Source organism: Bidens hawaiensis, unplaced genomic scaffold (genome assembly GCF_021521415.1).
Source record: "Bidens hawaiensis isolate Kalapana, Puna unplaced genomic scaffold, B.hawaiensis_p1.1 tig00018958_1, whole genome shotgun sequence".
Lineage (NCBI taxonomy): Eukaryota > Viridiplantae > Streptophyta > Magnoliopsida > Asterales > Asteraceae > Bidens > Bidens hawaiensis.
In genome coordinates this window covers 283,215-299,469 of record NW_027492879.1, presented here as the reverse complement: position 1 = coordinate 299,469, position 16,255 = coordinate 283,215, and the positions used below count along the sequence as shown (strand labels likewise).

General features: G+C 34.2%; 1 protein-coding gene and 1 pseudogene across 1 annotated transcript; both read right to left on the bottom strand.

The window, feature by feature from the left end:
• Positions 1–2,240: 2,240 nt before the first annotated feature.
• On the bottom strand, positions 2,241–3,456 carry LOC143557401 (F-box protein At4g09920-like; annotated as a pseudogene).
• Positions 3,457–8,302: 4,846 nt separating this feature from the next.
• Positions 8,303–10,335, bottom strand: LOC143557404 (F-box/LRR-repeat protein At4g14096-like). The gene is made up of 4 exons (XM_077046483.1): positions 9,809–10,335; positions 9,346–9,689; positions 8,816–8,962; positions 8,303–8,668 (listed from the first exon to the last, which is right to left on the bottom strand). Exons 1-4 carry the CDS (start codon positions 10,236–10,238, stop codon positions 8,393–8,395), a joined length of 1,197 nt encoding a protein of 398 aa, XP_076902598.1. The 5' UTR covers positions 10,239–10,335; the 3' UTR covers positions 8,303–8,392.
• Positions 10,336–16,255: the final 5,920 nt, after the last annotated feature.

The window sequence follows — 16,255 nt, the reverse complement described above, 5'->3', positions numbered from 1 at the left end:
CTTGTCTTTTTTTGAGATTCGGACGAATTACATAAACTATATAAATGCAAATTTAAAAGGATTGTAGATTTCCCATTACCTATTTAAAATCATATCTAATATTTTCCTAAGTCGACTATGCTTATATTTTATCTTTTCTTATTTTGTGAAGGGATTTCTACACGGATCTCCCTGTGAGGGGCAGTAGTGTTACGACTAAAGGAATTGTTACACAACTTCTAATTCTGGTGATGATGTTGAAAGCTATTGCAAAAACGTGATACAAAATCTATCTGATCTTATTACTGTATCATAATCTCTTCAAACATACCTAACTACATGTGTTTGCAGATTTGTTGAGCAAGAAACTGGGTAGTAGTATTTACTTGTTGATGATATTTTCGTTTTTCTTCACAAACCGTCTTAGTTATTAGCTCTATTTGTATAGGTTTTCTTGAAACATTTAATTCTCATGAGTATGTTCATGTAAAATGGAAATAAATCTTAGGAAGAACCCTGATGTTTGACAGATGTTCTGATGTATCATTCCGTTGATGCGCTAAAACTGATCCAGGACACTACTTGTTAGCATCGACGGCTTCTCAAAAATATGTCCATACTTTTTTGAAAATTTCCAAATTTAAAAATTCTTCATTTTAATTAACCCAGTATGCTTTTTAATTAATGTACACTCGTATACGTACTTATAGGGTATAAACTAGGAACAACACTGTGTAAATCTATTCACTTTTTTAGTGTGGTAACATTTTATTTTCCACTATGTTTCGGTTGTGAATGCAATACTTTCCAACCACCACTAAATATACATGATAGACATATACGGCGGACGCAAATACACACTGCACCTAAATGAACCATCTATGTCTACTGCTGGTCCAAAACGGGAGGTACATTAAAACAACCCAACATGGATATACCACAAGTCTGATTCCTATGTATAAGCCATAAGAGCATCAACTAGGCAAAATTACCAATTATACAAATCAAGAAACAAAAAAGTTGAAAAAAAAGAGTCAAGTTTGCTAAGATTCAATATGATCACTGAGATGACTTTAAATTTGAATTCTTTGGAGAATACCATCCGTTTAAACAAACTGAATCCGGCATGATTTGGAACCACGGGGTATCTTCAATACCTGTTCACGCTTCCTTGTGTCGATTGTATGAGCATTCATTGTCAAAATCTCCAAATTACTTGCGTACTTCAAAAGATACCTCAATAACTTAAACTGTTGTGGTGATATAGCTTCCTGATTATCAATTATAATTTCCTTTATCTTAAAGCATAAACAAGCTGGTGCCTCCGCTGGCTGGTTCCACCTCATGTTTAAGCCTTGCGCATCCGTGCAAGGTACAAACACCTAAAGATCGGATGAGCACAAAGAAAATGTTACATGTTTCCATTCAACCTCTAACATGGCAGAAATTATAAGGATCATAATGAACAATAGAACCGATATTTAAAAGCCAATGAGTTAGCTTTGTAATTAAGGAAGTAATTGGGAATTGGGATGCGTAAACTTACATCTGAAAAGGTAATATGCTCAAGATTAGGCATATTATTTAAGAGGAACGGAAGTATTCTCCAGCCTAAAGTAGCTTTGATCCCAATCACAAACTTAACCAGCTTAGGGTGGGGATGTTAAAACCATGGAGTTTGGAAAGAGCCTGCATAAACCAAACAGTAAGCATCACTATGTGAATCCAAAGTTTTTATCTTTTTTTTCAAATTTATTTGACTGTTTCCGTTTTTGGGTAACCATAAACAGTAATCTTAAAGACCCACCAATACTCTGTTGGGTATAATCTTGATGTTTCGGGTCGGTTACGGGTCAAGTCGGGCCAGCAGTTAAATGGGTCTAAAGTAACTGAAGAAATGGTCTAGGATTGACCAATTAAATAGGAGGCAAAAGTGGGAATTATGAAGACCAATCAGGAAATCATGGACTAGATCGTGTAGTTTGTTAGCTGATATTAAGTTATTTAATTTAGGACGTGACAATTATGTATTTGCTATAAATAGGTGTAGGATTATTTTATATAGAAGTACCCCACTTTATTAATAGAGAAGCCTTTCATTTTTTCTGTATATTCACTTAAACAAAATCGTGAGTTTGAGTGTGTGTTTGTGTGTGTGAAGTGGGCCTGATCCAACATACTCAGTTAAAACACAACTTGGTTTGGACATGCCACCTTCAAGGGGGTTGATGACAAAAAAAAAAAAAAAATAAACAGTCTAGCAGAGACTTAAGCGCTTACCGTTTCACCCACCCATGAAACTTAACGATATCATGTTAAAATATTTTTAAAAAATAATTATAACTTTACATGCACAATTTCATCAGCAGTTAAAAGTTTAATTTTTGAATAACCAACAGAATATCTTAAATGGATCAAACTTCCAAGATAAATGAATAAACATACCATCAAAGTCATATGAGTTAATGTCAAAGTTTTAACAGATGAGAGATGTTGAACGAATTGAGTAGCAGGTCGAGCTCGACTTATGTTGACATGAGCTTCAGTAAGCTTCAAAGCGTTGGCTAAAGAGTAGTTTGATGGAATATAATCCAAAATTTTAAGGTATTCCAGATTAGGCGCATCGATCACCACCCTAAAATTCCCAGTAACATCACTCAGTGCAAATAATAACCTTAATCTTTTCAGAGATGGAGAAAGCACCTCAAACACATGCATGTCATCAAACTGACCGTTTAACAGCTGTCTCTCCACAAACAACTCTTCTAGAACCGGACACGCACAAATCAGATTCTTAAAACATTTGTTGCAGCAATAAACAATAGATATAAGATTTATTGTTTTTAAACACGGAAACAAAATCTCTGCTTCATGAGGCACAATTAACACGAATTCTCCGCCCGAAGTTAAACTAACTAGAGTGGTGCACGTCTTAACAAATCCCAGCAAAACCTAACAATAAATCTATCAGCAGGAAACCTAAGCTCAAGCTCTTGAACCTTACACTGAACAACTTTACGAAGCCAACCATAAACACGATCATAACTACAATTTTCAGAACAGTAGAGATAAAACCTTTGGATCGGCATACCGCCACAAAGATCAAGGGTTTGATCGACCGAGTCATGAAACCTGTTGACTTCTTCATCCGTCCAACAAAAGGGCATAACGATATGAAGAACGGGGAGAAGTGCCCACAGATTCTTCCACCTGCCGGAAAAAACGCGTGTTCTGTGTGCGTCAGGTAATGGAAGAAAAGACAGGATATGAATAAGCACCGCGTCATGAAATGTGCTTATTATATCACCTTTCATCGGAGCTTTTTTTGATCTTAAATTCATGGTTTGTTGCAGAAGTGCGAACGATTGTTCAAACTGATTGAAAATTGAAACAATTTGCAGGAATTCTAAATTGGGGGTTTTAGGTGCAGGCGAAATAATGGAATCACAGAGGTTTTTATTTCTGTAAGAACTCAAGAGGTGACTGAATCCAGTAATCTGATACAATTCTATACATATATGATATAATAATATTGTGTCATATTATAGTAATCTGCTTCATTTCTATTCATATGATATAATAATATCATATCATATTGCTCATAAGATTTAGGGCATATTACACTAGCTGTTTGGCACTTATATGGAATTAATTAGTAGCCGAAGAAGGATTTTATTTATTTTTATTTTTTTATTGGCTCGATAAAAAACATTTAGTCATTAATTTTCTTTGTATGCTGATAGTTTGAGGCTTCACGACTTGAGTCATGATCTAACTCAAGTTGAATATTTCGAGCTGAACAGAAACTTAAGCCGAATAGCGGCTTTACTATCCTAGTTTGTGCTCCAGGATTTGTGAGAAAGAGAAACAAGGATCACTATGGTGGTGTTATGCTTTTGTTGTTAATTTTAGAAAATAATAAGTAAAGATATATAAAAAAGTATATCTAAATTAGTTAATGTTAGCATATCGTTTTTTCTTTTGAACTAGAGGGTTGTATTGCATAACATAATTACACAGTTCATCCTATACCAGGTTATTTTGAATGTGTGATAATAATGAAGAGTCCAGACAATCGAAGGCTGCTCACTTTTCTCCGTCTTCGTTGAATTCCTCTCTGATGATTTGTTCACTATCTTTTCCTTCATAAATCGAAGAAAAGTGGCAAGCTTGTGGATAACGAAACGCTGGATATGTACTGGAGGCCCTTGGTTTGTACAAGAATTGACGGTTGAGAAGGGAGGGAGGGCATTCCTGGAGGAGAGTGGGTGGCACCCGTCTCCCTCTGTTAAAGATACTCTATGGCCCTAAGTTTATTTAGAAATTCGTATGGTTGATATCGAACTTTGTTGAGATTGTAATCTCTTGATCAAATTAAACTTTGAGGCTGCTCAAATATATTTACGTTTATTTGCTATTGGGTCAAAGTATTTAGTTTATGTGTTAAATGGGCTGAACATATATTTAAAAGCCTATGTTTGTATTTAATGTGTAATGGGCCTATAGCCCAGTAAGTATGTATTTTAGGTTTACGTTATGTATTGTTGAACGTTGTCAAACAGTTGAGAAGAACGGTCAGGGAAACAGTTAATAAACCGTTCTTATCAACATGTATATATATGTAGTCAATGTAAAGAATTGATGTACGTGTATTCTATGATTAATAATATTATCTTTACATCAGTTTGTTTTCTTGTTCCATTCACTATATCAATATTGTTATATTACTGCTGCGTTTTAATCGATCAATCATGAAGCCCTCATCGAAGCAACATACCAACATACCTAATATACTATACAGAAAAATCTAGAAAATGAATATATAATTTTACAGATATAGATCCGTTCTAACATAATTCGTTTCAAATTACATTAACTATATGCAAATTTGAAAGGATTTTAGATCTCCCATCAGCTATTTACAATCATATCTAATATATTCCTAAATTCTACTATGCTTACTTTATCTTTTCTAATTTTGTTAAGCGATCTCTACACGGATGTTATTGTGGATGGCGGTAGAGTTACAACTAAGGGATTTGTTACGCAGTTTCTTATTTTAGTGATAATGTTGAAAACTATAGCAAAAATGTGATACAAAATCTATCTGCTCATATTACTGTAACAAAATCTCCTCCGACATACCGAGTTAAATGTACGTGATAGAGCGCAGTTTCCACTTATCAACAAGTAACCCCATTTGAAGGTTAATGCACTGTCAACCTGGTTTTAATGATTAATGATTGTGCTAAACTTTCGAAAAATGACAATTAACTCGAAAGTTTTGTTCCATCCAGGAGATGAGTACATTCGTGACGGCGTTGGTACGCCCGTGCCGACACATTCTCAAACAACAATACGGACACACACGCTACTAGGAGATTACGTTGCTTCTTCTTCTTTCAGCGAATCATACAATTTAAGTTGTTTTTTTTCCAACAAATTACACAGATAGACCATGCTTCTTCTTCCAGATGGTGCACATAGATACGAACGTCTCTGTCTTGATCGTTCACACTTCACATATATACGACTGTCTTCATCTTCTTCTTATGCTTTTCTTCGAATGCTTCACACTTCACATATATAACTTTTTATTGGTCTGATTTGACTGTTCTGGGCAGGCCGGGCATATAAAAAAAACAAAATATCAGGTAACCAAACCTCAGAAGTATGTAAAACTGTTTTAATTAAAAATGCATAATTAAAATACAATATGTCTGAAGTTCTCTATGCATTTTCAATTTAACCATTACAATATATGCTTTAACATTTTTAAACAAGTGTTTCTTAATAAACAAATACAACGAACTATCATTTAAATTTTCATCACTCATCCGCAAATCAGATTTCACGTAATTCATTGCTGAAAAACATCTTTCAATGCTTGTGTTTGTGACAGGTAATACGAGAGCTGACTTTAATAAACGATACACCAATGCAATTGAATGGTGTTTCTCTGTTGGAACCATCAATTAAACAAGACTAGTTAAACCATTCAAGTTTACAAATAGTTTACCCCTTTTCAAACAAATTAGAATTGGGTTGGGTGTTGGGCTGAAAATTGGGTAAAGTTTAAATAAGTTGAATTTGCTTAAAAATGGGGTTAGGTGTTAGACTTAAAATTGAAAATATTGATATTACATTTATATAATTATATTTGTAAAAGTTTTCATTTATTATGGTCGATCCCAAACTTTCATAGGGGTCATCTCAAAATTCCACATGAGGCGGGTCAAATTTTTAAAAGGGTTGGCCGGAATATCTACACCATATTAATACTATTTTTTTCATAGGGGACGGCGGACCCTCTAACTTAAGTGTAGGTCCTGCTAATGGTCCTTCTCGTTAAACAAACTCACGTACCTTCTTCGCTTCTATTTCCTTGATCAATTCTAAACCATCGCCTTCACTGAATCTGTCCCCGGTATGGCTTCGTTCTACCAACTTGCTCGATCAATCTCTTTTTTTTCCCTTTTTTTTCGTTTGACCGACTTGATCTTTAGCTTTGATACCAATTATTAGAATTAATAGGATCGAGCAAGACAACAACATCAGTAATTAAATTTGTGATATCTAACCACGACTCTTTCAATATAATTAAGAACGAAAATCACACACAAAACAATACTTTAAACCATCTGTTTATACTAAAACTTTAACTTGCTCACAAAAATTTCTAACTAGACACAAACTAGAAAACCATATAAACTAATTAAAATTAATACTATCTCTAAAATTAATGTGTATCACTAAAAACTCCATCATTATCTCTTATCATTCTTGATTATCTTGATTACCAACTTTTAATCTTTAACCCTCTTCTTTCTCGGTTTAACTATGAGCACTACACATCATATATATATCACTTATTTGGACAACCAAAACCACCAATATATATCCATTTTATCACAAATAAAGCGGTAAATGATGCATCTTATTACACATACTAGGTGTTCATAATTGATAAAACGTACAATCACTTGTATATTCAAGTTGTCACTTTAAATAATCTTAACCAGGCCCTAGATATTTGGTAAATTAACGATTGGGATTCATGAAGAACGAGTCGGTAGTAAAACATAAGCGTTTAAATCAATATTCAATTAAACTGATCATATAAGGGGAAACTAACTAAAGTTACTTAATCTTGTCATAGTTTTAGAATTTTACTCTCATTTCCCAAAATGTCAAATAATCCAGATGGGCGAATGATATGTCTAGGAACCAATACTGCCAGTTTGTTTACTACGGGTCAAAACAATAGGCCTCATGCCGATGATTAATACGTATATATACGGTCTGCAAATTCACAGCATCACTTAGCTGAGATCTGCCGCTTCGTTGAAGATTGTATCCGGCCTCAAGAACTAGATTACAGCATAATTTGATAAAAGTGGCAATACGGACGGGTCTGGAGAGTTTGATTACTAGGTAATACCAATAGGTGCATATTAACCTAATATACTATACAGAAAAATCTAGACAATGAATATATAATTTTACAGATATAGATCCGTTCTAACATAATTCGTTTCAAATTACATTAACTATATGCAAATTTGAAAGGATTTTAGATCTCCCATCAGCTATTTACAATCATATCTAATATATTCCTAAATTCTACTATGCTTACTTTATCTTTTCTAATTTTGTTAAGCGATCTCTACACGGATGTTATTGTGGATGGCGGTAGAGTTACAACTAAGGGATTTGTTACGCAGTTTCTTATTTTAGTGATAATGTTGAAAACTATAGCAAAAATGTGATACAAAATCTATCTGCTCATATTACTGTAACAAAATCTCCTCAGACATACCGAGTTAAATGTACAAAATCTATCTGCTCATATTACTGTACAAAATCTATCTGCTCATACAAAATCTAAAGTTGACCAGTCTAACAATTCGTTGATGCACTAAAATTGATCCAGGAGGCGTGTGAGCATCAAGGGCTTCTCAAAAATATGTCCATTGTTTATAAAATTTTCCAAATTTCAAACGTCTTTATTTTAACATTATATGCTTTCTAATTAATATATTCAAGTTCTGTTCTACGTCTAAGACAGGACAAAACCTGTTTATATCAATTTACTTTTAGCACGTTAGCATTTAGTTTTTTCAGTTTGTTGTAGCTGTGACTGCAATACTTCTAGAGTTTCAGCCTCCACAAATTAATAATGATACATAGTGCATGTTATGAACCACTGACCAAACCATTTATGTAAAATGGAGGTCGGAAAAGGGGTACATCAAATCAGCACAAGTCGGTTTACTGTGTATAAAACAATTCAAGATTACTAATTGTACAAATCAATAAACAAAAAAGTCTGAAAAAAAAAGTCGAGTTTGCAAAGATTGAAAATGACCGCTGAGATAACTGTGGTTGTGATTCCTTGAGAATTACCATCCGTTTAAACAAATTGAATCCGGCATGATTTGGAGCTACGGTATAAGTTCAATACCTGCTCACGCATCTTTGTGTTGATTGTACGAGCATTCATTGTCAAACTCTCCAATTTATCCGCACTATTCAACAGATATCTTATCAACTCAAACTGTTCTGGTGATACGGTTTCTTGATTATCAATAATAATCTCCTTCATCTTACAACGTAAACAAGCCGGTACCTCTGCTGGCGGGTTCCAGCTCTCGTTTAAAGCACGTGCATGCGTGCCAGGATAAAATCCCTATAGATGAACACAAGAATAGATTACATATTTCCATTCAACCTCCAAATGACAGCAATTGTAAAGATCATAGTGAACAGAACATATATTCATAAGTTAATGACTAAGCTTTGTAACTTAGAGAGTATTTGGGACACGTAAACTTACATCTGAAAAGGTAATATCCTCAAGATTAGGCATTTTATTTAAGAGGACCAGAAGCACTCTCCAGCCTGAACTAGCTTTGATTTCAATCACAAACTTAACCACTTTAGGGAATTTGGGGATGTAAACACCATAAAATTGGGACAGAGACTGCAAAAACGAAACAGTAAGCATCAACATCTGAATCCAAAGTTTCTATCTTTTTTTCATAATTATTTCAGTATTAGTTCTTGCTTGCATCAAAAGTTTATTTGACTGTTTCCTTTTTTTTTTGTAACCGTGAGAAAGCGTTATAGTAATTCCCTATGAAAACACAACTTGCGTTGGAAAGGTCGCCTTCAAGGGGGTTGACGGCGAAAAACCAGTCTAGCAAGAGACTCAAGCGCTCATCACCCCCTTGAAACTAACAATTGCATGTTTTATTTCAAGGAAACTTAAATGAGCGATTTAATCAGCCATTACGGTTTACAGTTTGAATAACCAACTAAATATCTTACATGGATCAAACTTTGAATATGAATGAATAAACATACCATTAAAGTCCTATGATTTAGTGTCAGGATTTTGACAGACGTGAGGCACCTAACGATTTGAGGACCAGGATAAGCTTGTTCTACGTTGATGTGAGCTTCGGTAAGCGCCGAAGGCTTGGTCAAAGAGTAGTGTGATGACATAAAGTCCAATACTCTAAGGTATTCCAAATTAGGGGCACTGATAGCAACCCTAAGATTCTCATTAACACACAACGCAAATGATATCCTTAATGTCTTCAGAGATGTCGATATGACCTCAAATGTATCCATGTTATCAAACAGACCGTTTAACAATTGTCTCTCCACAAACAACTCTTCCAAAACCGGACACCTCAAATCAGATTCTTAAAACATTTAATGCAACAATAAACAATATATATTAGATTGAGAGTCTTTAAATATGGAAACAACATCTCGGCTTCATGAGGCACATTTAGCACAAATTCGCCACGCAAAGTTAAACTGACTAGAGTAGTGCAAGTCTTAAACAAATCCCAGCATAATCTAAAAGCAAATCTATCCGCAGGAAACCTGAGCTCAAGCTCTTGAACCTTACACTGGACAACTTTACGAAGCCAACCACTAACACGGTCATAACTACAGTTCTTTGAACAGTAGAGATAAAACCTTTGGATCGGTATATTGCCAGGAAGATCAAGGGCTTGATCGACCAAGTCATGAAACCTGTTGATTTCTTCTGCCGTCCAGCAGAAAGGCATCACGAGATGAAGAATGGGGAGAAGTGCCCACAGGTTCTTCCACCTTTTTGACAGAATTCGTGTTCGTTGTGCATCTGGTAATGGAATAAGTGACAGGATTTGAATAAGCAGCGCGTCATGCAATCTGCTTATTAAATCAGCTTTCACCATAGCTCTGTTTGAGTGTGAATTCATGGTTTATTGCAGAACTAAGAAAGATGGTTCAAATCTATTGAAAACTGAAACAATTTGCAGAAATTCTGAATTGGGGGTTTTAGGTGCAGATGAAATTATGGAATCACAGAGGTTTTAATTTCTGAACTCAGGAGGTGACCGGATTAATTCTCGTTATATATGGTATAATAATATTACACCATATTTCTCTTATCACACTGTTTGTTAGTAACATTTAAGCCAAGTTTTGAGCATTAATTTTTTTCTTTATTTGTTATTGATTTTTTACTTTTTGGCTTTTTACATTATTTAATTTCATGTTCAAATGATTACAATCCGCAACCCCATTTTAAATGGCAACACCATCATACTAAAAAAATTGTTTGGGTCTTAGAGATGAAAATATACTAGGAGCGACCCGTTGAACCCTATTAAAAATCTCCATTGCCTCTCAGGGGTTAGAAAAGTATTGAAAGGAAAAAGGGTAAGCACATGTTGTGCTCCAGGACTTGTGAGAAAGATAAACAAGGATCACTATGGTCGTGTTATGTTTTTGTTGTTAACTTTAGAAAATAATAAGTAAAGATATATAAAATGTACTTCGAAATTAGTTAATGTTAGCATATCGAATTTTCTTTTGAACTAGAGGGTTGTATTGCATAAGTGCATAACATAATTACACTGTTCATCCTATACCGGATTATTTTGACTTCTTCTCTGATGATTTATTCACAATCTTTGTCTGCTTAAATGGAAGAAAAGTGGCGAGCTTGTGGATAAAGAAGAGCTGGATATGTGCGTTGTGGAATTTGAGTGGGGGCCTTTGGTTTGTACAAGAACTGACGGTTGAGAAGGGAGGGCGGGCATTCGTGGACGAGAGAGGGCGATGCCCGTCTGCCTCTGTTAAAAATACTCTATGGTCCTAAGTTTATTTGACATTTTGTATGGTTGATATCGAACTCCTGTGGGGAAAAATGTAGCGAAAAATATACGTCCTTGAGTGTCTAGATTTCCAAAGACTTCAAGGTGATCATTAACCGTTATCATGTAAATTCCTAACACATGATACCATTAAATCAATTCTCATCCTTTACAGAGATGTATCTTGTTAAAATTCTTTTATCATAGGCACCCGACGACATGCCAAATGACAGTACTACACTATGACTATATTTCTATCCTACGTTAAACAACTTAATGAATAGCAAGTGTTCGATCTCAACAATATATATTGTGTCGCACAAACACCATTTAATTTACTCAAAAAGTACATAGACTCGCATAAACCATTTGCATGTATTCCAACCAAAAGATAGTAACATTGGGGAGTTGCCAAGAGTACTCACACTTTATAGAAACCGGTGATAGCGCGCAGTTTCCGCTTATCAACATTTAACCCCATTTGAGGTTTAATGCACTGTTAACCAAACTTAGGCTTAACAGCATCATGTTTTAGACCTAGTTTTAATGACTGCGCTAAACTTTCCTAAAATGACAATTACTCGAAAGTTTTGTTCCGTACTCGAGATGAGTACATTCGTGACGGCATTGGTACGCCGGTGCCAACACATTCTCAAACAACAATACGGACACACATGCTACTGGGAGATTACGTTGCTTCTTCTTCTTTCAACGAATCATACAAATTTAAGTGGTTTATTTTCAACAAATCACACAGATAGACCATGTTCCTTCTTCATCTTCTTCTTGGTTGTTCATACATATACGATCCATCGTCCTATGCTTTTCTTCGAATGCTTCACTACTGGGTTTGTTCTCCTTATTTTTTCAATTGATTGCTGGGCAATCACATTTAACACACCTTCTGTCGAACAGCGGCCAACTACTCCCTCTTCTCGGAAACTTACTATGACAAATCACAATTCTTTGTTTTTTCCTTTAGTCGTTACATTCGTCTCCTCCTATGTGCTTGTTTCCTCATTATTTTCCAACAAATTATAGAAGCGGTAGGTTTTATTCTTCACCTACTAGCTTTAACTCTCTACCTAGCTGCTTAGTTTTATCTATCTTTTCTTTTCTCAATGATGGCCTTTGACTTTTGAGGTTGTTGTTTGCTATAATTTCTTCTTAAAAAAAAATTCTCACGGGTCGGAATTTTTTTTGATATATACTTAGTTATATACACAATTTTTTTCAATTTGGTTGGGCTGTTCAGATCAGGTTAAATTGGTATATAACATTTTATTGGACCGATTTAACTGTACCGGCCGGGTTAGGTCACATAAAAAAACATAATATCAAAAACCAAAGAAAGTACGTAAAACTGTTTTATTAAAAATGCATAATTAAAATACAATGTCTAAAGTTCTCTCTGAGTTTTCAATTTTTGAAATCTAACTATCACATTATCTACTTTAACATTTTTAAACATGTGTTTCTCAATAAACAAATACAACGTACTATCACTTAAATTTTTTCACTCATCCGCAAATCAGACTTCACGTAATTCACTGCCGAAAAACATCTTTCAACGCTTGTGTTTGTGACGGTTATATATATACGAGAGCTTACTTTTATAAACGATATACCAATGCAAATGAATGGTGCTTCTCTATTTGAACCATCAGTTAGAGCATTCTCATCCAACCCCCTATCCCTAAATTCAAAATTACAATTAAACACATTACATTTTCTCTCTTTTTTTCAATTAAATAATACTTTTTTATACATTTATCATTATCATTTCTCTTTCTTTAATTCACAACCACTTTCAAAATATATTAAAAAATTATACGGGTGAATAGTAGCTTTTCAAATATACAGAAAAATCATTACGTGTTTTAAAATATAAAAAATCTTAACTCACAACACCCTAAATCACTCCCTAAATCGAATGCTACACTGCTGGGCTCCGTTCTCCTTATTTTTTCAATTGATTGCTGGGCAATCACATTTAACACACCTTCTGTCGGACAGCGGCCAACTACTCCCTCTTCTCGGAAACTTACTCTGACAAATCACAATTCTTTGTTTTTTCCTACAGTCGTTACATTCGTCTCCTCCTATGTGCTTGTTCCTCATTATTTTCCAACAAATTTATAGAAGCGGTAGGTTTTATTCTTCACCTACTAGCTTTAACTCTCTACCTTGGCTGCTTAGTTTTATCTGACTTTTCTTTTTTCAATGATGGCCTTTGACTTTTGAGGTTGTTGTTTGCTATAATTTCTTCTAAAAAAAATTCTCACGGGGTCGGAATTTTTTTTGATATATACTTAGTTATATACACAATTTTTTTCAGTTTGGTTGGGTTGTTCAGGTCAGGTTAAATTGGTATATAACCTTTTATTGGACCGATTTAACTGTACCTGCCGGGTTAGGTCACATAAAAAAACATAATACCAATAACCAAAGAAAGTACGTAAAACTGTTTTATTAAAAATGCATAATTAAAATACAATGTCTAAAGTTCTCTCTGAGTTTTCAATTTTTGAAATCTAACCATTACTTTAACATTTTTAAACATGTGTTTCTCAATAAACAAATGCAACGTACTATCACTTAAATTTTTTTCACTCATCCGCAAATCAGACTTCACGTAATTCACTGCCAAAAACATCTTTCAACGCTTGTGTTTGTGACGGGTAATATATACGAGAGCCGAATTTAATAAACGATACACCAATGCAAATAAATGGTGCTTCTCTATTTGAACCATCAATTAGAGCATTCCCATCCAACCCCCTATCCCTAAATTCAAAATTACACTAAAACACATTACATTTTCTCTCTCTTTTTCAATTAAATAATATTTTTTATACATTTATCATTATCATTTCTCTTTCTTTAATTCACAACCACTTTCAAAATATATTAAAAAATTATAGGGGGTGAATAGTAGCTTTTCAAATATACAGAAAAATCACTACGTGTTCTAAACTATAAAAAAATCTTAACTCACAACACTTTAAATCACTCTCTAAATTATAAAAACACCCCCTCACGGGTGTTGGATGAGAATGCTCTTAAACAAGACTTGTTAAACCATTCAAGTTTTCAAACCGTGTATCTCATTTCAAACAAATTAGAATTGGGTTGGGTGTTGGGCTGAAAATTTGGTCGAGTTTAAATGAGTTGGACTTGCTTAAAATTTGGGTTGAGATATAATTGAGTTGGGTGTTAGACTTAAAATTGGTAATAGTCTCAAATTAATTGGAAATAATATTGATATTACATTTATACAATTATATTATTAACAGTTTTCATTTATTATGGTCGATCTCAAACTTTCATAGGGGTCATCTCGAAATTCCACATGAGGCGGGGTCAAATTTTAAAAGGGTTGGCCGGAATTTTACACCATATTAATACTATTTTTTTTCATAGGGGAGGCGGACTCCCTAACTTAAGTATAGGTCCTGCTAATGGCCTATCTCTGCAAACAAACTCGCCTACCTTCTTCGTTTCTATTTCCTTGATCAATTCTAAACCATTGCCTTCACTGAATCCGTCCCGGTATATATGGCTTCATTCTACCTATTTTCTCGATCACTCTCTTTTTTTTTTCCTTTTTTTCGTTTGACCGACTTGATCTTTAGCTTTGATACCAATTGTCATAATCAATAGGATCGAGCAAGACTACAACATCGGTAATTAAACTTGTGATATCTAACCACGAATCTTTCAATATAATTAAGAACGAAAACCACACACAAAACAATACTTTAAACCATCTATTTATACAAAAACTTTAACTTGCTCACCAAAATTTCTAACTAGACACAAACTAGAAAACCATATAAACTAATTAAAATTAATATTTTCTCTAAATCTAATGTGTATCACTACAAACTCCATCATTATCTCTTATCTTTCTTGACTATCTTGATTACCAACTTTTAATCTTTAACCCTCTTCTTTCTCGGTTTAACCATGAGCACTACACATCATATATATCACTTATTTGGACAACCAAAGCCACCAATATAGCCATTTAAAAAAGAGATAAATGATGCATCTCATTACAAATACTAGGTGTTCATAATTGGTAAAACGTACAGTCACTTGTATATTCAACTTGTCACTTTAAATAATCATAACCAGGTCCTTAATATTAGGTAAATTAACGATGGGGCTTCATGAAGAACGTGTCGGTAGAAAAACATAAACGTATAAATCAGTATTCAACTAAACTGATCGTATAAGGGGAAACTAACTAAAGTTACTTAATCTTGTCATAGTTTTAGAATTTTACTCTCATTTCCCAAAATGTCAAATAATTCGGATGGGTGAATGATATGTGGAACCGGTACTGCCAGTTTGTTTACTACGGGTCAAAACAATAGGCCTCGTGCCGATGATTATTAGGTATATATACGGTCTACAAACTCACAACGTCACTTAGCTGAGATTTGCCGCTTCGTTGAAGATTGTGTCCTGGCTCAAGCACTAGATAACAGCATAATTTCATAAAAGTGGCAATATGGACGGGTCTGGAGAGTTGGATAACGAAGGTAATATAGATAGGTGCATATTAACTTAATATACTATACAGAAAAATCTGGACAATGAATATATAGTTTTACAGATAAAGATACATTCTAACAGAATTCTTTTCAAATTACATTCTACTATGCTTACTTTATCTTTTCTTATTTTGTTAAGCGATCTCTACACGGATGTTATTGTGGACGGCGGTAGAGTTACAACTAAGGGATTTGTTACGCAGTTTCTTATTTTAGTGATAATGTTGAAAACTATCGCAAAAATGTGATACAAAATCTATCTGCTCATATTACTGTAACAAAATCTCCTCAGACATACCGAGTTAAATGTACGTGAATTTGTTGAGCAAGGAACTATTCACTTGTTGATAGTGTTTTCGTATTTTCTTCTCAAATCGCCATTATTAGCCCTATTTGTTTAGGTTTTCTTCACGCAATTAACTTACATACCTGCGTTCATCTAAAAGGAAAAAAAAAAGCGTAGGAAGGACTCTGAAGTTGACCAGTCTATCATTTCGTTGATGCACTAAAATTGATCCAGGACGCGTGTGAGCATCAAGGGCTTCTCAAAAATAT